Source organism: Phyllosticta capitalensis (assembly GCF_038381095.1).
Source record: "Phyllosticta capitalensis strain CBS 128856 chromosome Unknown BKA78scaffold_5, whole genome shotgun sequence".
Classification (NCBI taxonomy): domain Eukaryota; kingdom Fungi; phylum Ascomycota; class Dothideomycetes; order Botryosphaeriales; family Phyllostictaceae; genus Phyllosticta; species Phyllosticta capitalensis.
The window spans coordinates 234322-256403 of NW_027117443.1; the positions used below are offsets into that span (position 1 = coordinate 234322).

At 55.7% G+C, this 22082-nt stretch overlaps 8 protein-coding genes across 8 annotated transcripts; 3 read left to right on the forward strand and 5 right to left on the reverse strand.

The window, feature by feature from the left end:
- Window positions 1–128: 128 nt before the first annotated feature.
- On the reverse strand, window positions 129–1708 carry BKA78DRAFT_313318 (Asx homology domain-containing protein). The gene is made up of 3 exons (XM_066888366.1): window positions 1322–1708; window positions 795–1262; window positions 129–716 (listed from the first exon to the last, which is right to left on the reverse strand). The coding sequence occupies exons 1-3, from the start codon at window positions 1550–1552 to the stop codon at window positions 432–434; spliced, it is 984 nt and encodes a 327-aa protein (XP_066743948.1). The 5' UTR covers window positions 1553–1708; the 3' UTR covers window positions 129–431.
- Window positions 1709–3039: 1331 nt separating this feature from the next.
- BKA78DRAFT_313320 (vesicle transporter SEC22) lies at window positions 3040–4197 on the forward strand. The gene is made up of 5 exons (XM_066888367.1): window positions 3040–3158; window positions 3261–3295; window positions 3373–3482; window positions 3539–3944; window positions 4000–4197. The coding sequence occupies exons 1-5, from the start codon at window positions 3125–3127 to the stop codon at window positions 4060–4062; spliced, it is 648 nt and encodes a 215-aa protein (XP_066743949.1). The 5' UTR covers window positions 3040–3124; the 3' UTR covers window positions 4063–4197.
- A 4832-nt stretch (window positions 4198–9029) lies between these two features.
- BKA78DRAFT_313329 (uncharacterized protein) lies at window positions 9030–9731 on the forward strand. The gene has a single exon (XM_066888368.1). The coding sequence runs from the start codon at window positions 9467–9469 to the stop codon at window positions 9698–9700; it is 234 nt and encodes a 77-aa protein (XP_066743950.1). The 5' UTR covers window positions 9030–9466; the 3' UTR covers window positions 9701–9731.
- A 2702-nt stretch (window positions 9732–12433) lies between these two features.
- Window positions 12434–13901, reverse strand: BKA78DRAFT_295253 (uncharacterized protein; the record flags this gene model as incomplete). The annotated part of the gene is made up of 6 exons (XM_066886458.1): window positions 12434–12743; window positions 12806–13330; window positions 13387–13482; window positions 13524–13585; window positions 13645–13753; window positions 13840–13901. 6 exons carry the CDS (start codon window positions 13899–13901, stop codon window positions 12434–12436), a joined length of 1164 nt encoding a protein of 387 aa, XP_066743951.1.
- Window positions 13902–14067: 166 nt separating this feature from the next.
- Window positions 14068–15003, reverse strand: BKA78DRAFT_295254 (uncharacterized protein; the record flags this gene model as incomplete). Its single annotated transcript, XM_066886459.1, has 1 exon — window positions 14068–15003. The coding sequence occupies one exon, from the start codon at window positions 15001–15003 to the stop codon at window positions 14068–14070; it is 936 nt and encodes a 311-aa protein (XP_066743952.1).
- Window positions 15004–16722: 1719 nt separating this feature from the next.
- Window positions 16723–17259, forward strand: BKA78DRAFT_313333 (uncharacterized protein). The gene is made up of 3 exons (XM_066888369.1): window positions 16723–16780; window positions 16839–16966; window positions 17033–17259. Exons 1-3 carry the CDS (start codon window positions 16761–16763, stop codon window positions 17077–17079), a joined length of 195 nt encoding a protein of 64 aa, XP_066743953.1. The 5' UTR covers window positions 16723–16760; the 3' UTR covers window positions 17080–17259.
- Window positions 17260–18557: 1298 nt separating this feature from the next.
- BKA78DRAFT_295255 (uncharacterized protein) lies at window positions 18558–19151 on the reverse strand (the record flags this gene model as incomplete). The annotated part of the gene is made up of 3 exons (XM_066886460.1): window positions 18558–18845; window positions 18894–19019; window positions 19050–19151. The coding sequence occupies 3 exons, from the start codon at window positions 19149–19151 to the stop codon at window positions 18558–18560; spliced, it is 516 nt and encodes a 171-aa protein (XP_066743954.1).
- A 570-nt stretch (window positions 19152–19721) lies between these two features.
- Window positions 19722–20854, reverse strand: BKA78DRAFT_295256 (uncharacterized protein; the record flags this gene model as incomplete). The annotated part of the gene is made up of 4 exons (XM_066886461.1): window positions 19722–20056; window positions 20147–20295; window positions 20345–20726; window positions 20776–20854. The coding sequence occupies 4 exons, from the start codon at window positions 20852–20854 to the stop codon at window positions 19722–19724; spliced, it is 945 nt and encodes a 314-aa protein (XP_066743955.1).
- Window positions 20855–22082: the final 1228 nt, after the last annotated feature.

Below are 22082 nucleotides of genomic sequence, written 5' to 3' on the forward strand. Positions count from 1 at the left end.
GAGCATGGAACAGACCTGGTGCGCACGGCCCTGGCTCGGTCGAATCCCGGAATGTCACCACGAACGTTGAGCTGCCGAATTGGGAAGCGCAGGATTGGACGAGTCAAATCACGGTAGATGGTTTGAGCTCAATTTCAAATATGTAAGATTTGGTAGCTATTGCAGACTTCTATCTGCTTTTGAAAATATCATCTCGCGGCGCTCTTAAAGCGAGGGCCTTTTCAAATCCGATGACTGGCACTCACACAAGTTGAGCCCTATTGAGGAACGCTCCATCTCAGTCGCTCCAACCAAGGCTGAGGCTTAGAATGCGATCCCGTATTTCATCAAACGGTGCCCCAGCGCCTGACCCAGTCGTTGCCATCCGCTAGAACACGCACCATGACTCCGCCCAGGGATGTTTTGCTCCCTCGCACGCCAGCCGACACGCATCACTTGAAGTGACTTCCCTCGGTCTTCTTGGCCCAGTATAGCTCGCGCCGCTCCCACAGGTGGCCAATGTCGTTCTGGTTCCTGAAGACGCGATACTCTTTCCAAGCATTATTGTTGCGGTAGCTACCGACTCGGCCGTCCTCCTTGATCATGGCGTCGCCGAGCTGCTGCGGGCCGCTGAGAGGCTCCGTCACAACGTCCTCGCCGGCGTTGGGGGAGCTGAACTTTGCTGTGCCAGGTGGGAAGCTGAAGACGAGCTTGTGGTCGGCGGTGATGGAAATGACCTACGGGGGAGTTAGAGTCTTTGTGTATGCCCAAAGCGAAGCTGTGTTTGCAAGGGCAAAACGCTCCGGACAACTCACCTTGGCCTCCTTCTCCACGACGGCGCCGTCCTTGGGAAAATTGCGCTTGTACACCCAGACGTCGCCGACCTGGACGGTGCCCTCGCGGACCAGCTCCTCAAGCTTAATCTTGCTCGACTCGCCAGCCAAGACGTCGTACTGCAGCTTCTGCTTCTGGCCCCAAAAAGCCTCCATCTCCTGGACCTTCCAGTCGTCAAAGTCGCCGCGCGCGCGCATCTCCATGGCGGCCTGGCCGTCGCGCTGCCAGTCGGGGTCCAGCCGGCCTTCGCGCAGGTCTTCGCCAAACATGGCAATGTCGGAGAGCAGGGCCGAGTTGTTGAGGAACTCGTGCACGATGCTGTAGAGGCAGTCGCTGTCCACGTTGGCGGGGTCGAGGTCCAGGCCCGGCACATTGGGGAGCAGTTGGGTCAGCTGGATCTGCTGCTCTTTGCTCAGTGACTCCCAGGCGCGCGGGTCTTTGAGAATGGCCTGGCGACGGACGTGAGACTTTTGGCGCGCGATGCAGTTGGAGTCGATAATGTACTTACAGTGAGGTTTGCCTTGCCCAGCCTCGACTTGGGATCTTGCAGGAGATAGTCGGGCGCCCAGGTTGGTGCAACACGCTTGGGCTTCTCACCAGCACTTGTCGTCCTTTTGCTTTTGGCAGGTGCTTCGGCCACGAACTCTTCATCGCTGCCTGGTTCATTGTAGCTCTTGGGCGCTTTGCGCTGGCGACGAGGGCGAAGCGCCTGAGACTGTCCTGCACTCTCCGAATCCATCACGGGCTCTTGCGTTGAATGCAGCTCTGCTTCACACTGCGGTATGTTGTTGGCGGCTTCGGCTTCGAGAGATGGTGGGTCTCGGTGATGATCCGACAGAGGATGTGTGTCGTTGGTGCTTGCTTGGCGTTTGGTCGTCGGACGCCGAGGGCTTGAGTCGGGATGTTCTTCACATAGTTTGGGCTCCTTCCTCGGGTGCGGAGGGCTAGAGTTGAGATGGTCTTCGTATCGCTTGGGTAGTTTCCTTTTTCGTGCTGGACGGGCCTGAGGCTCCACGTCGGGAATGTCGCTTGCGTGTTTTTTGGCGATTGATTGCTTCTCGTCTCCGTCTACTTCATCTAGCACTGCTTGGTTTGCTTCCAACGAATTTTTGTCATCTCCGTCTGGTTCGTTTGGCGACGCTCGCTTTGCGCCTGACGATCTTTGGTCATCTCCATTACATTCATCTAGCGTCGCTCGGTTTACCGTTGACGATTTTGGATCGTCTTCGTTTTCATCTGGTGCCGCTCGGTTTGCTGTTGAAGATTTTTGGTCGTCTCCGCCAAGTCCATCTAGCGCTGCTTGTTTTGCCGTTGAAGACTTTTGGTGATCTCCGTCTTTCATACCATTGTTTCCTTGGCCAACAGGCACAACTCGGTCGATGGTGTCATTCTGCCTTTGTATAGTCGTCAGCTCTTGCGGCGCGGAAGGCAGGCTAGAGTTGTCAAGGTCTTGGTTTGGCTCTGCTTCTGCGGTGCTCTTGACAGGGCCGCCATGCTCGAGAGTCCCGTCCAATCCGTCGTTGAGGGTGTCAAAGTCACTGGGGACGTCAGACAATGGCGAAGAGGCAGGTTCGGCATCCGGTTCCATGGCTGATGAAATATCTCGACCTGGTCACGTGACTCCCGAGGGTGATGGATGGGGAGGCTAGCAAGAGAAAGATCTTCAGGCTCCAGACGGGAAGCCGGGAGTCCGGAAAAGTTGTTTTACGGTTCCTGTTCCCGGGGAAAGTTTGCGACCGGCAAACACACCAGAAGCTGCTAGTGGCTGGATTTCAGGGGCTTCCAGGAGAAACAATGTGCCGTTAAAGAAAGTGATGCTTCATCTGATAGTCGTGATTCCTTGGGGAACAAGTCCAGTGTTCATTCATCCACCTGGAGGCTGCTCCCAAGGCAGGCAGACACAGTGCGGCTGTTTGTGGAGAAGAGGAGTTGGCGCGGCGGGCCCATAGAAGCTGTATTCCAATCCCCGAACGTGCCGAGAGTGTTCAAGATGAATGGGAGCGCGGTCGTACAGCTCCAGACGCGGTGTAGTAGCTCTCAAAGTAGTTGGTCGGGTCAGTTCGCGGGACGCGTCTGGAGCTTGGGAGAGCTCCCTTGGGCCGATGACGTTTCTTCGACCAGGGTAGCAAAGCCAGCATGAGGACCGCCCCCCTGATTCTGCCACCGCCGGCATATCGGCGCTTTAATCGCCGATGTCCCGGCCATCCCATCACTGCAGCTCACTTCCCAAGATCAACACCATCCACTCCACCTCTTTTTCCCTCTCCACGCCCCTCGTTGATGCGCCCGCGAAGCGCTACCGACTATCGCAATGATCAGGTCCACGCAGATTGCGCGGCTGGACGGTACGTGGCCCCTTGCTCAGCAAAGGTTCCAAAATCACGTCCGCGTGTCCTCAACCGACCCCCGACGTCCAGCTAAGCGGCAGAGGCGCTGACAGAGCGTAGGCCTGGTCTTGGCTGCCTCGGTGGATGATGAACAGGTACGGAATCTCCTCGTCAAGTTTCCCTGGCGGCGGGCGTCGTTGTGGCTTGCTGCTGACCTCCGACGTTGGGGCAGTCCGAATCCGAGCTCGTCGACATGAAGAACAAGGTCAAGCAGATTCTCCGGCGCGTCAATCGCAACTCTGAGCCCCAGGCAAGCATCGAGGGTAGTCAATACACGATCCAGTAGGCTTTTCTTGCAGTCGTCGTGTTGTGGTCTTTGCTCACCGGGACCTCCGCAGCTACCTCATCGACGACGCCCTCGTCTTCCTCTGCATATGCGATCGCTCGTATCCGCGGAAGCTGGCCTTCACATACCTTGCCGACCTCAAGTCGGAATTCACAACCACATACCCCAGCCAGCAGTACCTGGCAGCGACATGCCGGCCGTACGCGTTTGTCGAGTTTGACACGTTCATCCAACGCACCAAGAAGACGTACCAGGACAGCCGTGCCACGCAGAACCTGGATAAGCTCAACGACGAGCTCAAGGACGTGACGAAGATTATGACCAAGAATATTGAGGATTTGCTTTACCGCGGCGACAGTCTTGAGCGTATGGGCGACATGAGCAGCAGGCTCCGGGAAGACAGCAGAAAGTACCGCAAGGCCGCTGTCAGGATCAACTGGGAGCTTCTCTTCAAGCAGGTAAGAACTCAGGGCTATGGCTTCTCGCTGTTGTTGTGGGCTGACGTCTTTGCAGTATGGTCCGGTCGGCGCTCTGGCTTTCATCATGATCGTCTTCATCTGGTGGAGATTCTTCTAAGAGCATAGCACGGCGTCGGTGGGCTTCTCTTCTTCGGCAACAATGTGTTTTTAATGCGTTTCCCCATCCGTGGGACAAGGTCAACAATTGAAGTAGATGACGGCTGCAGCTGCTTTTGCTGACTGTCGATCTGGACTCGATATCCTCTTTGCGTACGTGTAACGCGAATGCTGACATCCATCCATCTAGGCTCCTGTGTCTTCTTTGTTGAATTTCTTTTTTTTTCAGGGGCCTTGAGCCCCTTTCGAGCTTCGAGTTTTGCGCGTTTTCGATCGTCCTTTTCTTGTCAAGCCGTTTGGCGATGACACTTCATCCTCTCCTTTTTTCTTTGCGTCTTCTCTTCATTCTTTGAGCGGTTCATCTGTGGCTCATGGTCAGCGCTTATCTCATTTCCTTGTCTGCGTCAATCCAGTCAGCCATTTCTGTCCTTTTCTTTGCACTGCACAGGTGGTCGAACGGCCCAGTGCTACTCACGAGTCCTCTTCTGCTTTCGTTTTTTCCGTTCACCGCCCGTCCATCCCTGATGGTCAAGTGTGGGTAGCCCGTGGGGCCGGGGCATTTTTGAGCTCCAATCTCCTTTTTCTCTCCCTTTTTTTCCTTTCCAAGTTGTTTTGCACTGCTCTGAGAGTTGCGCCTCGTCTACTTTGCCGTTTCTCTTTCTTTCGTTGTTGTTTCTCGAAGAGCAAGTGGCATTGGTCTTCATTTGCCGTCCTTGTGTCGTTTTGGCTCTGCTTACATCTCTATGAAGCAGATTCAAGCGCTGTTTGGATGGTCGGCCCTCCTCGTCCTCTCTGATTCCATCCTGCAAGCCGTCCTGTAGTGCTTTAAGCACGAGTGGACACGCCAAAATTTGCTGTCGCTTTACGACTGCGTAGGTCCAGCGTCATCTTGCTTCGCATTCTCCAAGAGCGTTTGGTTCTGTCTGATCTTCTCTGAAGTGTTCCCTGGTTTCCCTATTCAGTAAGCCCCGAACTCTTTCTCTCCTCATGCTGCAGCAACTCCCTTTACTTACCTTTCGCAGCCGACTTCCTACTTTTAATCGCAATGTCCGCCGTCGTCCCCTTTTCGGCTATTTCGTGTCGTTTCGCCTCTTTGATTCAGATCTTGCGGCTCAACCGTTTTGTGAAGCCACCTTTTCGTCCGCCTCACAGCCAGCAACATCGACGTTCTCTCTTGATTTCGCACTTCTTGCGCAAGTATTCCGCCAGTGGGTTCCTAAGTCGTCTTCTCTTGCAGCTCGGAGTGTTTTTGTTCAGCCATCCAAACCTCTTCCTCCTGTCTAGTGCTTAAGCACTACGCAGAATCGCTTCTTCCGTTTTCAAGTCTTGTCTTTTGCTGTTCTAGTCCTTTCCTTTCTAAAGTCTGCTTTCAGTAGAGCACTGCATGGGTGGTTGGTAGGGCCATGCTCACTTTCTTACCTCGAGTCTTCTCCTTTTCTTCGTTTTACAAACGTGGCCGTTTCGTCAGGGCCATGCCGACAGTCTCTTTCATTCTGGCAGTCGTCCTCGGTCTTCTCGCTGCTCTTTCATGTCTCTTCCTCATTTTCTGCGGCTGGTAATCGAGCACCCGTATTTTCCAGTCACTCAGGGCTAGTCCGCATTTCATTGGTTTCCAGTTTCCATCCCCGAGTCCCGGCGAGGCTTTCGTATACCCCAGGGGCCTCGCTCCTGCTCTCTTTTTTCTGCCATCGCAGGTCCGTCATTTCGTCTCCGCTTCTGGCTGCGTGCAGGCCAGCTACGTACTGGAATTTCCTCTTTTGAGTCGACTTCTTTCAAGGCCTCGGACCTGGTCTGTTCACGGATCCTGCTTCCAATGTCATTGGGTCCTCGTCCACCACGGAATTATCTGACCTGAGTATCCCTCATCGAGTCGGCCTTTCCGGCATCGATCGTCTTCATCGTCGATTGCCCACTCCCAGATCTCCAGAAGTATTGGATCAAAACTGGGCAAGCTGTGACGCGAATCGATTTGACGACTTTGCTGGCATGGCACGAAATGGCGTCGGTGTCGAATGACACTATCTCTCGGAACGGATTGCTTGCCTGACTGCGACTTTTCTAAGTTAGCGGCGTGCTGTCGTGCAGGGCGGGCGTATGGCTCACCGTGGTCTGTTTCAACGTCCACAATTCGGCTTTCACATATCCGAACTTCTCGAGCGCCCTATCCACTACCGTTTTTTTCGGAAGTCGTCTGCGGCCAAGGATTGCAATGTCGATTCGCCTGGCCAGATTCTGGTTTGAGTTGTCTTCTGAAGACTGCCGGCGAGGCCTGCAGACACGAGGATTGCCAACTTGAACAATCGACTGAGGGCGGGAGCGTGGCAGTACATCCACCCCCATCTGAGCGCCTTTTGTCTTTCAGTCGCCATTCATCAGTGCCAGCAAGGCCATGGCTTGATCAAGTACCCTGAATCAGCGAAGGCCGGGCTTTGAAGCTGTCCACACCAACCCGTTTGTCTCCAGACCCGCAGTGCCTGTCGACCGTGTCGAAGGGAACTTGTCGCCGATCTCGTTCGTAGGCCTTGTTCCTGCTTCGTAGCATGCTGTCGAGCATCAGCACGCTCGATGGCGGCTTTCGACTCTCCCAGCACTCTTATTTGGCAATGTACCGCGCGTATCTCCGCTTCTTGCACCTCGCGCAAGCCATTCGGTGGCCGCCGTGTTTGGTATGGGCGTGAGGCATCATCGTCAACGGACGGCCTGTTCGAACTCTGCCGGTCAACTGGGCCTCCTTCTGGTTCTCGTCTACGTGGATTCTAGCTGCTCATCGTGGACGGCGTGCGGTCCAGACGTCGCTTCGGCCCAATCTGGTTGCTACACGCTGGATTCAACGTCCTGCGGACTCGGCATCAGCTCCTTGACATCTGAGGGTGCCCTCGTATCTCATGGCTGTGCGCAATCCGCATCCTTACCAAGCTCTTCATCATCGAAACCATCACCAACGGCCACTCTCGTCTTCAAGGTGGACCACGCGCCGCAGTAACATGCTGCGCATTCGTTGCAAGTCCTCGTCGTGTCTCGGCAGGTCGCGAAGTATCCCGAAATCCGCGGTCCGCTGGAAAGCTGGCGTAGAAAGCTTTTGTCCGGCAACGAGTTTGCTTCAGGAACGTCCTCGAAGCTGCTCCACGGTGGTGATGGCGAGTTGTTCGAGCAGGTGTTGAAGCCTCCACAAGTCGCCGCGAAACAAAGTGAATGGTGCCGTTACGCGGAAAATTCTGCATTGCTCGGCGCCTTGTCGACTGGATTCGCGCGTATACGAGCGAGCCACGTTGGCTGCATTTGCACCGGCGTGTCTGGTGGTTGAAGGCTCTGGAACATGCGATAGTACAGCATCAGAACCTCGCTCTCTCCACCTCAAGGGACGCTGCGTTTGATTTTGATGGTATGGCGGCTCTTGCGACGAGACATCTCGCAAATCTGCTCATACTGTACGTCACCAACAGCGCTGGATGTTGGCCTCAAGCCGCCTTCAGGCGGAGCTGAGATAGAGTCTCCTTGGGCCTACTGTTGACATGTATCCTTCAAACGGTGAGCTTTCAAGAGCTTCATTACGATCGAGGCTATGCATACGGGTCCAAGATCCCTTGCTGCGCCCTCTCGTGAGCCTCGAGTGGTGTCAACAACCCACTTTGCCGCCCGCAAACACGCGCCCGAACATCACAAACAAAAGCACCGCACTCCCTCAATCCGACGTTCTTCTCAAAGGTCCGGCGTAGAGCCAAAGCCTCAATGAAAAAACGTGTTCTTACGCAGAGCAATGAAGAGGTTCCAAAGATTGCCGTGCGGGTTTACCAGGCCCGCATGGACTGGGGGGAAGGAAGGGGGAGGGGACCCAGCTTGACGCCGGAACGCCTATGAAGAAGAAGAAAAGAAGAGGAGGGAGGGCCGCGGTCGAGGTCCTTTTAAACAACCCGGGGGCGCTCGGATCACCCGCCAGATCACTCGCCCGCGGCGGCGAGGATGGGAGGGCGCCGGGGTGCCGCTCCTCTGTCCCTCCACCCCGATCTGTGCCCGAGGTGGCATTTTGGGACTAGCGTACAGGCACTCGAGCAACCGAATGATATGGCTACGCTCGGGCTGGCGGGCAAGTCGAAAATGAGCTCTATTGGAAGCAGCCCATGGAACACGTCCAAATGAGAGCTACTCTCATTGCCGCAGAATGATTATAGTAGCCATGTGTGGGATGTGCCCACTCTGATCCTACATGTTCTACGGGATATCTGGACCGCCTCCACAACATTTGTCGGCTCTTAGCATCGCAGCGCAGATTCCAGGACAGAAAAGCTTCTTGTTCAACACGGTAGCACGGAGCTTCCGAGGAGACGATCACTGGATGATATCCCTACGGTCGTTCATGAGGAGAAGAACTCTCATTCAATCACTGTATGCAGAGCTTTCAGAGAAGCCGCAAGCCCATTCGCCGTAAGAAGAGGAGTCGAAAGCCCTGATTGTCTGCTCCTGAACCCAACTTGAACCCTCTTTCGGCCATTCCAGCGAGTAAATCCCAGGCCCAACCCCTGATTCCCTGTAGCAATCATCCCTTCCCAAATCCTGCCAAAAAGCCGTTGTTTTCCAGCCGGTGGATGGTTTTCGGAATGTCGCGGTCTCACGACCATTCGGGCCTCGGGAACAGTCAGCCAAGCCCAACAGCAACAGAGAGAGGGAGAAGGGGAGAGAGAGAGGGGAAAACGTACACGAGGATCGGGCAGCGGTGGACGGCGCAATGGCGGATCGAGTCAAAGCCGCCCGGGCCCGTCTTGCCGGCCGTCTCGTACATGCGGATGATGATGTTGAAGTCGTCGCGAGACCAGACTTCGACGCGGTCGGCCTGCTCCAGGAACTCGGAGGTCAGGAGCTGCAGCTGCAGCTGCGGGCTCAGGATCTGGATCCAGCCGCTCGCCGCGTGGTTGTGCGCCGTCAGGTGGTTGAACACGGCCCGGAAGCCTCGCTTGCTGATCAGGCCTGGAACGGCGACCCTGACGCCAAATTTGGCGCCTGGGCGGCGGCGGGCGGGCTTCGAAGAGCGGTTTCCCATGGTGGTTGGAGTGGTGGGAGAGATGTTTTAGGAGCGAGAGTGCCTGAGGAGCGAGAGTGCTTGAGAAGCGAGGCTTCTCGGGGGAGCTTGTGATCTTGTCGAGTGGTGGTGGTGGTGTCGAAAGTCGAGCAAAAGAGGCTGTTGTTGTGATCAAAGTCTGCGCAAGAGCTTCACATCAGTGAATCACTGGACTGAAATAGTGGCAGATGGTTCGCAATTGGACGTCAGCTTCTGTGAGTCTTCACGGCAGCATACAGATCAGTTTGGAACAACAAGGAAAAAACTTCGATTCGTAAAAGGGCGCGCCGGCCATGCGAAATGCTGTCGACGAGGCAGCGAAAACTCCCAAAAAACACCAGACTCCACCCGGATGCTCCCCCCAGAAACCAGAAGACAAACGGTGCTGTCAACGGGGCAGCCCGAACCCCCCTACTCCAGACTCCAGACGAGAAAAAGACCGCGCCGGGTCACCCGAGAGAACCCAAACGCCCGAGACCAGATGGGCTGGTGGTGCCCGCGATCGTCGAGAAGGGAAGGCGCCCCTAGTGACGGTGGCGCAACTTCGACCACGCTTTGCGCAGCAGAAGCCTGCCACGCTCCTTGAGGAAGACGTGGCGGGGGAGGGGGTCGACGAGGCCGGCGGCGACGAGCGGGTCCTCGAGGTCTAGTCTCTGGATTAGCACCCATCCTCAATGCCAAAAACGTTCTCGAGGAGCATTCAAACACGTACCAACCGAGGCCGTGTGGACCAAGGGACGGCGGATCCTACCGTGGACGTGCGGGCACTCCGCACAAAAAATCTCCGCAATGTGCCCCATGAGCTCGAAGTCCTCGGGGTCCGTGATGCGCTCGAAGCGCTGCTCCCTGCCCAGGTGGTACTTGAGCATCATGGCCGCCAGAGCGACCTCCGTCTCCTCGGGGAGCGCCATGGTCCCCAGGACCGCGCAGGCCACAATGTGGAGGACCTCGCAGTTGATGTATTTGGGCTTGTAAGGCCCGCGGGCGAGGAAGAGGGTGGTGGTGGCGGCGCCCGACATGGTGGTGGTGGAGGAGGAGGAGGAGGAGGAGGAGGAGTAGTAGTGGTGGTAGTGGAGGTGAGCGGCGGCGCGGAGATGGAGGTTTGAAAGTGGCGCTTGAGAAGGAGAGCTTGTGGGAGCGGCGGCAGCGAGAGCGCGAGCAGAGAGCGAGGAGCAGGGCGTGACGGTTGGACGGTGCGGTTTGTGGTGGTTGTCAAACTGTCACGAAGCTCTCGGATGTTGGTGTTGTGGGTGGAAGATTGGCCGCCGATGGATGCTCGAGATGGCAGCCACGCACAGCAACCACACGCACAGCGTATTCAGAGCCCACGCTGCCAGGACATCTCTGCAGCTTTGCACTGCGTCCCCAAACCTCCAAATCTCGCCATTGAATGCCAATCCCACGCCAACTTTCAGCATGAGGTGCCCCCCTGACTGACGGAGCAAACCACCTTGAGACGGAACCACCACCTCTTTGGCCTCCCTCGAGGTACTTTAGCGCCAAAACACCTGCAGCCATTCTCCCCTCTCCCCTATGGATCTTTCAATGTGTCGAAAACTCACAATTGGAAGCCCCCTTCCCCCTGAGAATTCACCTTCGAACAGCGCTACAGCAGCTTCCACCGCACCGCTTCCTCTCCCCGAAAGCCTCGCTCGCTTTTCCAAGACTACCGCCGCTCCCAATCCCTTCATGAAGCCTACAACGAGAGCAACAAAACCCGCCGCCGCGTGCTCAGGGGCCCAAGACGATGGTGCTTTACCCCTCCCGCGATACCAAGACCCCGAAGACCCCGGGAATCGACTCCAGGCAGGGCTGCAGAACAGAGTATACGCACAATTGCCACAAGAACTTGAGGTATCTTTGTGCTAAGGCCTCGTCTGCTGGAAGGCAGGCTCCAGGTTCCGCTCGAAGCAATTAAGGAGACAACGGGGGTTGCGGCACATCAGGCGCGCGGGCTTCCGGAGCAAGATGCAGGGTTGGGGACTGCACCGATCTTTCAGAAACGGCTTGATAATCTGGCTACGGAATGGGACAATGCTGCTTCAATGCTTCTGTACATGCATGGATTGTGATGCCTTTGAGGCCATGATTTGTCTTCTCGTACCTGATTTTGAATCTGTTCTGCGGGCCTGCGACCGCTCCCTGTCGCTTACTCTCTCTGCTTTGGGCAACTCGAAGCTGGATGAGTCGCTGACAGGCAACGAATTTTTCGGAGGTTGGAGCAATTCTGCGCTGTAAATGACAGAGTACCGGGCGGCTCATACGGTCTGGGACCGTGTAGGACGCTCAGCATTCGCCTCAAATCATTGCTTCTCAGATCCTGGCCTCTTGGGTGTGGCCAAGATGTTTCCTAGAAGCTTGCACTGAGCTACGGCAGTCGACCAGATCCGCTGAGATGCAATATCAATCACGTAGCGCGGCATCAAAGTGGGACATCAAGCAAGAGAGCAGAGGTATTGTAAGTCACTACCGACGCCGACCGCGTACACGACCATCGAAAGACCTTAGAAATCTTGTCCAACCTCCTCCTTGTCCGAATCCATCCCACCGACCGTCCCGCACAAATCTGAGGGTTGAAATGACGCTCGAACAGACATGCCCTCCGGTTCCCTTTCCTTACGTGGTGAGTCTGTTGATCCAGCGAAGCCGCACTTGTTGCGAATCATAAAGTGCTCATGGCGATGGCAAGAAGGCCAGGGCGCTTCTGGTCGCTGAAGCCGGTGAAACTGACCCCTCGGTGGAGTGCCTGTTGTTCAATGGGTGACAAGTCGTATTCGTCAACCACTTTGCTCTTGGTGTATGAGCAACAGTGGGTACACAACAAATCTGGGCAGGAATCAGCAGGACTGAAATGTTTCCGGGCAAAGGAGACTGACTGTGAAACCATTTCGCCGAATCCGCTGATGATCATGCTTTTCCAGACGCAATGAGAGCAGGCCCATGCGTCAACCATGAACCCCGAAAATGGCAATGCGAGAATCGAGGGGCCATCAACCTTCCAGTCCCAGTGATCCTCTGGCCATAAGGCCATAAGCTTGGACATGGGAGGATTTCTGGGGGACTGTTGTGGCCCTCAATCTTTGAAAACAGTCGTTTTGAAGCCTTGGAATCTTAGTGGTGGATCAATGTGCTTCGACTGGGTCGCTCACCTCGAATGCGCCGAACTTGACAGCCGATTCTGGCATGAACTTGACGACATTCAGGCCGTTTCCTGCGGGCGCGTCAGAGGAGCACTCCTCGTGTCTGAACGCATTTCAATGCTTACCTGCGTAGAGACTTCGGATTCCACCTGCAGCCCATAGCTCTTTTGTCGCGACGACTAAAGACTGGGCGCCTTGGGGGTGGCGTTAGAAATTTCGCAGGCGTTGTGCTGAGCAGTGAAATTGGAGCTGAACCAGCCCGCACCAGTGAAGCTGTCGCGCCGCACGAGAACTCCTTGTTGTTGTCGCCCACTTGATAGATCAAGCACATGAAAAGGTGAATGGAAGATTGGTGCTTGAGGAAGAGAATCCGGCCGGGTTGAATCTGCGCACGCCTGCGCTTGTTCAAGGAAAACTTGGCGCGGTTCTCCAACGTGCCCGAAAATTTTGGCACGTGCTCCACTGGCGGGTGTGGGCGGTGACGCTGGACTGGGTTCAGTATTGTGTTAGCATTGGCAATGTTCGAAATGATTGATCAGAGAAAGGCTCACCTGGACAGGACACCGCAAGCGACCGCAAGTCCCGGGCAGTATTTTGTGCGGTCGTGCAGCAGGCCTTCGTCGATGATGATGCCTGCAATCCAGTACTGCAGTGAGATCACTCCGAGTGTCTGTGCAATGACTGCGAGATCAGTCTTGCCAGAACCCAATATCCTCGAGTAAGACGAGGATTGTACTGTTTGATGGAGTAGGCTAGCCATTCCATGTACATGAGAATTGCGGGACGCCAGCCAAAGTCGAAGTGGATATCTTGAGGCGGGAAGCCGTTGGCGATGTCTTCCCTTGTGTCGGTCAACGATCGATGGATTAGAAGTGGATCCTTTCTGTCGTGAATCCGGACTCTGTTGAACTGGAAAAAACAGGTGTTGAAGATCTCCACCCCCTGGCGTGTCATCTTTGGCGGCGGTTGAGTTATGCGTGGATCGTGCTTCTTGAAGTAATAGTCTGCGCGGAACCTTGGTGGGAGGTCCCGCCCACGCCTCCAGTGGAAGTCTTCGACCTTCCTCCGAGTGCGTCCTGCAAGTTGAGGATGAGTATACCTGTCCACATCGGGTTGACTGGGGATGGCTTACCTGACGCGTTCTTGGGCGCCGGCCACCAGGCACAACAGTGCGATTGGGGGAGGACCGACAGAGGTCTGCAGAGGAGAGTGTGTCAGAAAGGTCAAGCTGCGTAGTCCCGAGGAGGTGTCGGGAAGGTCTTGACTTACCAGCCAACCCAAGGGCCGGAGACCCGATCAGAAACAAGAAAGGCACAGACCCAGAGCTGACGCTGTCAGTCGCAGTTCATCAGATGCGAAGAAGCGCTTCATGGAAGCAGATGGAACCCACAGAGAGAAGGATGGCAGATGCGGTGGTGAGTTGAGGTGGTGGTTGAGGTTGAGGTTGAAGGTTGAGGAAGAGGAGGGTTGTTGATCTGGCGGAAGAGCCACCAGATCCGCTGACCAGTTGGCGTAGCGATTCCGGAAGCCACCATTGGTCGACCCCAGGCGCCAGCCAGGCGCCAGCCGCGCATGATCAGTTCACCTGAGTTCCTGGGCAGTCCGCAATCTAGTTCGGAGACGTGCGGCGGTAGCATGTGGAGGCATCGTGACTGCGCGATAGCCCTAGCGAAGTCGGAATGCGAATACGAACTTTCACGAGCGTGCTACGGCAGCTGGGAAGCTTTTCAATGGCCTTTTTCAGTCCACATTGGTCCCATGGAATGAAAGAGTTCTTGATAGGTGCTTTGTTTGACCAAACCAAGTCCCATTATTAGACGGGCGACACTGCAAGATATTTCCAGAAGTTCGCATCCTGTATAATCACATGGGCCACGATACGAAACTGGAAAAGGTGAACTTTCAGCCTGGAATGAAGTCTTTTGGTGGTGCGCGACAGCCAGTGGGGAACAGGCCCGTTGGGTAGACCCCTGGCGGCCCCCTCGGCACCCCTCCAACAGGCCGTACCATTTGCAATTCGCACCACTCCAACCCACAGCAGCCAGCGCGCCACCAAAACCACTCTGCATGTCTCTCTGCAAGCCAACAGACGCATTGCCAGCTGCGTGAGAATCTCCTGTCCAATTGCAGTGATTGAGAGTAATTGAGCTGACGCGCATCCTCCAGAGCAGCTCTCCCACAAAGCCCTCCTCCCAAAGCCTCTCCAAGACCAGCGAGAGCACAAACACCACCATGGCAAGTCCACTACTTCGAGCTCCTGCAAGGATTCCACAAGATCAATTGCTGACGACATGTCTGCCAAAAGCCCCCTGCCCGCGCCACTCCCCCCGCCGACGACGAGGGCGTCGAGCTGGCGTCCCTCCACGCGCCCTCCCCTCCTTCGCGCTCCCACGCCCGCCACCGCTCCACCACCAGTCTCTCGGCGCAGGCCCCTCCGCCGCAGGATCCGTTCCGTGTCGAGGAGCAGCAGCAGGAACAGCCGCAGTTCCGGGACCGCCACGCCGGCCGCAGCCTCAGCAAGTGGGCCACGGCCTTGCTGGTTCTCTGGTTCCTTGTCTTCGCCGGCTTTGTGATTTGGGCCATCGTCGTCGTCGCGAGGTCGGTCAAGAACGGCGACAATGGCGACAAGGGCGACGAGGGTGACAATTGAGCCCAGCTCGAGAGACACAATTCCAATTGGTAGGGGACTATGACTGGCACTGCTCCTGGCAAACGTCACTGACACAGACAGCCTTCCATTCACAGCCATTGGTTTGTCGCACAATTCGGGTCAGGGACTCGTCAGGAAGCTGGGAGATTCAATGGGGATTGCTCATAGCAATCAAGCGGACCAAAGATACAAGGGCTGCGGAAGAGAGTTCAATTGAACACTATGATTGCTCAAACATGATTGCTCAAACATGATGCTGATGAATGACAATGCTGTTGACCCAAACTATCAATTCGATTCCACTGAGTTCCCCAAGGCGTGATCCACCACCGAATGCACCAAGTGACCAGTGACCAGTCGAAATGACCATTCCCCTTACACTCAATGCAGTCCATGCTCTGAATCCCCTTGCCCTTGGACCTTGACCATTATTCAATTGCTCGAAACCCCCAAACTGCAAGACCCCGTCGCTCGATTTCCCGAATACCCAAACCCGCAAGACCTCGTTGCTCGGTGGTCCTCCTGGTGACTCCTCTTATCACTTTCCGCACTTTTCAGCTAGCTGTTGATCTTACAGCGACCTCTTTCGTCGCTCTCTTCACTGTTTCGCTGGCTGGTGACCTTGCCGGATCCGGGTTCGCTGCTTTGAAGAACACGAGCACAGATCGAGAAATCATCCTGCGATGCGTTAGTTTGTGGATCAAGCAGAAAGACTGTGAGGACGGCATACCTGCGGCTACTTGGCCAACTTGTCCTGAGTGACCTGGCACGAAGTGCAGTTGGAGGTCCGCAGTCCGTCGAATGTGACCACTCTTGGAAAACACTGCTGCCCTGGACATAGTGCGCATGGCTGGAGATCTTGCCTGGGTCGACTCGTTCAAGTTGAGAGTAACTTCGCGGTCCTCAACTTCCTCGCCACGCGCAAGCATCTCGCGGATCCGGTGCAGCAACGGCATGGCATGGAGCGCAGTTGGATGCACGTAGTCCGACTAATGTGACCACTCTTGGAAAACACTGCTGCCCTGGACATAGTGCGCGTGGCTGGAGATATTTCCCGGTTCAAAGGTGTGATCAACCCGGTCGCGTGAGGTGCGGCCACGGCAGGGCATGCGCCTGAATGCGCTGGCGGAACCCGAGAGCGAGAGAGTAGGCTTGCCATTGTCCAAGATCCTACCGCCACGTTAGCTTGAATAGTGCAGCATTTTGCAGGGGCATTCATACCTGAAGCCACTGAGGTGACGCAAGAGGTGCTTGACGCAGACTCGGCGTCTCCGAGCTCAACATGCTCGCTGATGGGTTGACCAAAGACCGTCGGCGTCTCCGAGCTCAGCATACTGGCTGATGTGTTGGCCAACGACTGTGACGCGACGTCTGACGACTCCATGAACGCGCGAACACAAGCTTGCCTGATCCTTGGCCTTCTTTCCCTCCTCCAACTCCGCCCGGTGCGCCACCAAGTACGAAAACAGGCTGGAGGCGGTATTCTGCATTCCTCTCACCGTGGTCCTGGTACGGGACAAGGTACTGGGCCTCCACCCAGGACGTCTTGCCGCCGTCCAGGTTCACGTACGAGCGCTCCATCATCTTCTTGTCTTTCTGGAGGAGCATTTGCGGCGAGCCGCCCGGGTTGGTGCAGCATCGCTGACGCCTGGGTGGTGAATCTCAATGTAGTCGCTGCGAAAAACGCCGACAGCGCCTCGTTCGTTCGGTCGGATCGACCGTCGCTCGAAATGATGCTGTTGCACAGTGGTCAGCTTGCGGTTCAAATTGACTGAACTGAGGGCGACTCACATCAGATCAAATACCCCAGAAATTGGGGAGAACCCAGGTGTTGTGGATACCGAGAGGCACTCCGAATGGAAAATGGGCACCGGGCCTTGATGAAGTGAGATCAGCAGGCATGCAACGAACGATTCTGTCAGAACGAGACTTACCACGGGCCATATTATACCCGCGAGGCCTCCCGCGTCCCCCCTGTTCAGTGCACTGTGGAGGGAGCGAGAGGCCAACCAGTGCAGTTCGTGCCATTCCCGCCATGATGGGCTCCGGAACAAGAAGGCGACTGTTTCGCTCATGTCAGTTCACCAGCGTTCACCAGGAGGGATTGAGTCGCCACAGAGTGTCCTACCTGAGGCAGTGATGATGCCTGCGAGGCCTCCGCCCCACCTGAGGTGAGAGTGGCGAGGTCGGAGGCCAGTCCATGTGTGGACGCGGCTGTCGATGACTCCTCGACGGCCCCCGCAGTCCATGGATTGGAGTTTCAAGGAGTGATCGGGACCGCGAGGGCCGTGTGATTTGCAATGAGAGAAGATTGAGATGGAGGTGTGATGAGAAGGGTTTGTGATGATGATGTTGTTGAGATGGAATGGAAGAGAGAGGAAGAGATGGTAGGTCAAGGAAGAGGGACGCGTCAAGATGACAGCGGCGCTCGGGCCGGGTCTAGCCCCAGAGCGTTCCGGGCAGCCCAGTTCAACACCAATGGCAGCCACTATGACGTGGAGGGCTCTGTTCCTGCCATCATTCACGCATGGACAGGCTCGTTCGTGTCACAAAGCAGGTAATATCGCGAGCGGTAGCTGCATTGAAAGCAGTCTGATCAGGCAACGCAGTGAGTGCAATGGTCACGATTAAGGCACTGCGGCCCGCAATTATAGAAGCAAGCACGCTCTAGGCTACGGAAGATGCCATTCATGAGCAGGCGTATCCGTTTACAAAGAGTATGGGCTTTCGAGAGCATTGCAGGAGCTAGGAACACTGCATCAGGACTGGAAGTCTCCCTTCGAGGAAGGCTTTCCAAACGCTTTACCGCTCGCTTCTTCTTCTCCTCCCGTTGCCATGAGATAGATCGGTGGCACAATGTTTCCATTCAAAGCTTCTGCCTTTCCTTCCCACACCAGTATTCCTGATCCATCTCGAGATTGCCGTGGTGGATGATCGATGCCCGGGGGGACTTGACTTTGGAGGGGGAGCAGAAGAAGAGGGCGACGGGAGACAGGTTTCTACACTCTTTGATTAGCGAATGTGCATCCCATGGTCGAGCAATTGAGAGGAGAAGATTTAATTCAAAGAGATCTCGGATCTCACAGCCTGAAGTGCTTCGTACCTCTCATGTCAGAGACCTCACGGCCAGCAGAATGCATGCAACGCAGCTCATCCAAAGGCGCAGCTCCTCCCGGGCGTCGGGCTCGGGCTCCCGGTGCTGGTTGCGGAAGTTGATGAAGAGAAAGTATGTCGCGAAGAGCGCGACAGCAAAGACCTCCCAGGGATCCATCTCGTAGACGAAGAGAGCGAAAGAGGCAAAAGAGTCCATTGCTGGAGAGGTTTTCGAGATTGTGTGGGAATGGTGGTTTGATGCGTCGGTGTAGTGGTGTGGTGGTGGTAGCCCCAGCGGATATGGAGCGGTATATACACACTGTACCTCTGCTTGCTCCCAAATGCCTCCAAAATTTGAGCCCATAGTCACGTAGATAATTCGTTTGTCTTCAAAAATACCACGCATCACCACCATTTCAGTGCAAAATCTATGCTACAAGAGATGCATCTATAGGAACAAAGCATTTCTACATTGGGTATATGAGTTCAGGAAAAAGCCCACCGCAAGAAACGATCAATTGGAGAGTAGTAGTCGTGAATTTGCTTCCAAATTGGAAGACTTAGCGGCGGCGGCGGTTCAGCTCCGAAGAGCTCATCTCCCGCAGCGGTCCCTCGTCGTCATCGTCATCGTCGTCGTCGTCTTCGTCGTTGTCGCCGTCGCCGTCGCTCGGCGGCTCCGAGCCCTCCTCCACCTCCTCACCCTCCACCTCGCTGTCTGGGTTGTAGTCGGCCACTGCCGACTCCTCGTCGCCGGAGACCGACGAGACCAAGTGGAGGAGGGAGGAGGCCTCTCCCTCAGTCAAGCCGATCTCGCGGCGGACGAGCTCGACAATGGCCTCGTGGCTGAGCTGTAAAGGCTTTAGTAAATGCTCAATTGGGAAGCTGGAAAAGCTTACGTCCGGCAACGCCTCCATGAGGCCGAGGGCCATGGCGCCCGCGTCGCTGCGCAAGACGAGGCGGCGGTCGCGGCGGGCAAGGTTGAGCCAATTGGCTCCGCGCTCCTGGCCTGGAATCAGTGTGTGCTGAAAAAGGCTTCAAGTCGGATGCCTTACCATTTCTGCGGCGAGTGCCTCAGGAGACAGCACGCTCCCCACAACGCCCGAGAAGTTGGCGAAGACGCCCTGGTCCTCTTCTGAAATTGGTGAAGAAGACATTTTAATTTTTATGGAGGTGGTGGTGGGTTTGAAGGTTGTGAGATCGAGAGTGATGGCGAGAACGCGTTTTGGTGGAGAGAAGAGGATCGTGCTGTGGTGTGGAAGATTCATGAAGACGGATTTTGCTCATATTGAATCTTGCCGCACTCTACCAAGTGAAAACCAAAAAGCGCTACCATGTGATGAGCCCGTATGACGGAAACACTAACGCAACAGCGCTCTTCACAAGTCATTTTTCCCAGCTGATCACGAAAGGCAAGGCACATGCTGTACTCTGATTGACCAACAGCAGTGGGAGTGGATTGAAAACTACGTACAGCACTGTATCGCTGCCTGATGTCCTTAGATGTCCTGGGCCGCACGCGCGCTACACTGACAGAGCCAACGTATTTCGAAACCAACCATAGTCCCAAATCCTCCACTGGGTGGTGGAAACCCATCCTGCCTGTGACCCATCCGCAATTGAGGACTCTCTTCTTGAATTTGCTCCAGAATGCCTCCTCCGGCCGACCGAATTGCGCCATCCCAGCTTCGACGCTTCATGACTGATCGACCATCTTTGCCGCTTCTTCAAAGTCTTCGGCATGGCAGACGGCATGGATGGTCTGGCGAGCATGGCGAGGTGCGTACTGGAAGCCATGAAGATAGTCCCAGATGAACTGCAGTCGATATAAGGAGCGAGTGGGATCCGGGCAAAAGGGCGCCGCCGGCCTCAGCAGCAGCGAGCAGCTGATCAGCGACGTTGCTGCCCTGCATGACAGAGTCGGCCTTGGACTCGACCTCGGAGCCAGGCTCCTGCTTGACCACGTCGTTGTCCTTCGCGAGCTCAGCCTTCTTGGGACGGCCGCGCTTCTTGGGGGTCAAGGTAGCGGGAGCAGCAGCATCTTCGCCAGCACCCTCGGCGTCTGACTAGTGGTCAATTGCAAAACGACACTATTACCATGCGAGGTAACGTTAGTAATTGATGTATCGCTGGTGGGCACAAGGGAACAAACCAAGACGCAGACTTGTCCTGCGCCACCTCGCAGGACGTGTCCAGGTGCGAATGTAGTCGTATGTGACCACTCTTGGAAAACACCCTTTGCCTAGACCGATTGGGCATGGCTTGAGATCTTGCCCGGATCGCAGAGGCCCTTTTCGCAAGCTGAGGAGACGTCAGCCACAGCAGGTTGATGGCTGGAGATGAGACTTACCAAAGACTCAGTGAATCAGTATGGAATGCGGGAAAGGTGGGTTGGCGAGATGGAAGTGTTGCGACGGGTAGAAGTAGTCGCTCAACAGAAGACAGCGAGGGCGACGATTGGAACAGACCGTCCGAGCAGTTCTCATTGAGAAAGTTCTTGTCCGGCATGAAGTGGCGGTAGAGCGTGCCCTCAGGTGGGTTGACTGAGTAGTGAAGGCAGTTGAAGCCAACTGCCTTCAGCCTCAAGGCCTCTTGCGTAACATTGCCACCAGTCCAGGGCTTGGGCGGGTCGGGGACGGGGAGGCCAGTGAAGTTACGCTGGAACGGGTCGCCAGCAAGCATGCGGAAGCCGGGTGGGAAAGGCTCAAGGGCGTCGCCGTGAGAGGTGGTATCTGGAGCGTGTCAGCTGGAGGTATCGCTTCCACGTCGCAGTGTACTTACGCAAGCATACCACCGTCTTGGTCGACGCAGATTGGATGAATGCAAGAAGATTGTCTGCAAGCGAATGATGGAAGAACATCGAAGGAGTGGACGTTGATGAGATGAGGATGGAGTTGGATGGAGCTGAGTCTTTGATTTCGCAGGTGCTGGTCGGCTGGGAGTGACCGGAAAACCAGGCAGGACCTGATTGCACCAAACCTAATTGGGATCCACCCAATCAACAGCCAGGTCCACACCGCACTAATTGCCCATGCCCTTCATTGCAGCAAGGTCGAGAGATCCCAATCCTCTTTAGCACTTCATGTACACCAGATCGAACCTGCCGCATCTCCAAACCGTTCTGCGGTCTCATCACTGCAGCCTCAGGAGCATTGACAACCCGCGCAAGACCCTTTCGACCATCCCCCGCAGACTCAGTCTCGCAACCACGAGGATCCCCTGTCGAAACCCCAGTATCGTTCGACACCACCGCTTTCGTATCCTCGGCTCTGACGATACTAGGTCTCTTGCGACCGGCGTGCAGTCACATCGTCTGGGACAGTCCGGTGCGGACGACAGGGCACACCAAGCGAAACGACTACAGACCATCAACGGAGCCGATACCGCTCCAGGTACTGATGCCTTTCGTTGATTGCTCCGGAAAAGACCATGAGGCTTCTCGAAGGACCCAAGCAGGACAACTGGCTATCACGCCACAAAGGCGACTCAAGATGGACTCTCCATGGCCGGATCATTCCAAAGGGAGTTGTCGACAAGGCCACAGCTCTTGGCTTGAGCTTGATCTTTCTCCACGTCGGATCGCTCTGCGAAAGGAGTCAGCTTTTGCCCCCTCTCCTGGGCTTCATACTCACAGCCAACTGCCAGAAGTAGAATGCGGACCATAAGCGAGATGCAGATCGGTTCCTCGGATTAGGCAGTTCTCGGCCCGAATTGCTGTTTGCTCGGGTCTATACACAGACGACATCTGGTACATTCCAGAGCCAGCCTTTTTGCGACTGTGCTCGCTCGACCAGACCACGAGACACAGAATTCGAAGTTGCACACGAGACTTCTACGGGAAGGTAAGGTCCTCGATGGGCTGGGCGGTGGTAGCAGAGGCAGAGAAGCTCCTCCGCATAGTCGAGAAGCTTTGGAAGAAGCAAATTCAGCTAACATCCTGGTTCCGGCGTCTAGGTCTGCAACAAATCTCTGCCGCAACCCCGATCCTACAGGCAACCACATCGATCCAGATGTACCAAGAGCTTCAGGTTGCGATTTTTCTTCGAGTCACTTCGCGCGAGCGAACAGTTCCGGAACTCCGGCAATGC

Bases quoted from the DNA above. Each gene is read 5' to 3' on its own strand.
- BKA78DRAFT_313318 (XM_066888366.1), bottom strand. From the start codon at position 1,552: ATGGATTCGGAGAGTGCAGGACAGTCTCAGGCGCTTCGCCCTCGTCGC. The intron at 1,263-1,321 runs GTAAGTACATTA...GTCCGTCGCCAG, and splicing joins TGGGCAAGGCAAACCTCACT to GCCATTCTCAAAGACCCGCG. The intron at 717-794 runs GTGAGTTGTCCG...ACTCCCCCGTAG, and splicing joins TCGTGGAGAAGGAGGCCAAG to GTCATTTCCATCACCGCCGA.
- BKA78DRAFT_313320 (XM_066888367.1), top strand. From the start codon at position 3,125: ATGATCAGGTCCACGCAGATTGCGCGGCTGGACG. The intron at 3,159-3,260 runs GTACGTGGCCCC...GACAGAGCGTAG, and splicing joins GCAGATTGCGCGGCTGGACG to GCCTGGTCTTGGCTGCCTCG. The intron at 3,296-3,372 runs GTACGGAATCTC...ACGTTGGGGCAG, and splicing joins CCTCGGTGGATGATGAACAG to TCCGAATCCGAGCTCGTCGA.
- BKA78DRAFT_313329 (XM_066888368.1), top strand. From the start codon at position 9,467: ATGCTCCCCCCAGAAACCAGAAGACAAACGGTGCTGTCAACGGGGCAG.
- BKA78DRAFT_313333 (XM_066888369.1), top strand. From the start codon at position 16,761: ATGGAAAATGGGCACCGGGC. The intron at 16,781-16,838 runs CTTGATGAAGTG...AACGAGACTTAC, and splicing joins ATGGAAAATGGGCACCGGGC to CACGGGCCATATTATACCCG. The intron at 16,967-17,032 runs CTGTTTCGCTCA...AGAGTGTCCTAC, and splicing joins GCTCCGGAACAAGAAGGCGA to CTGAGGCAGTGATGATGCCT.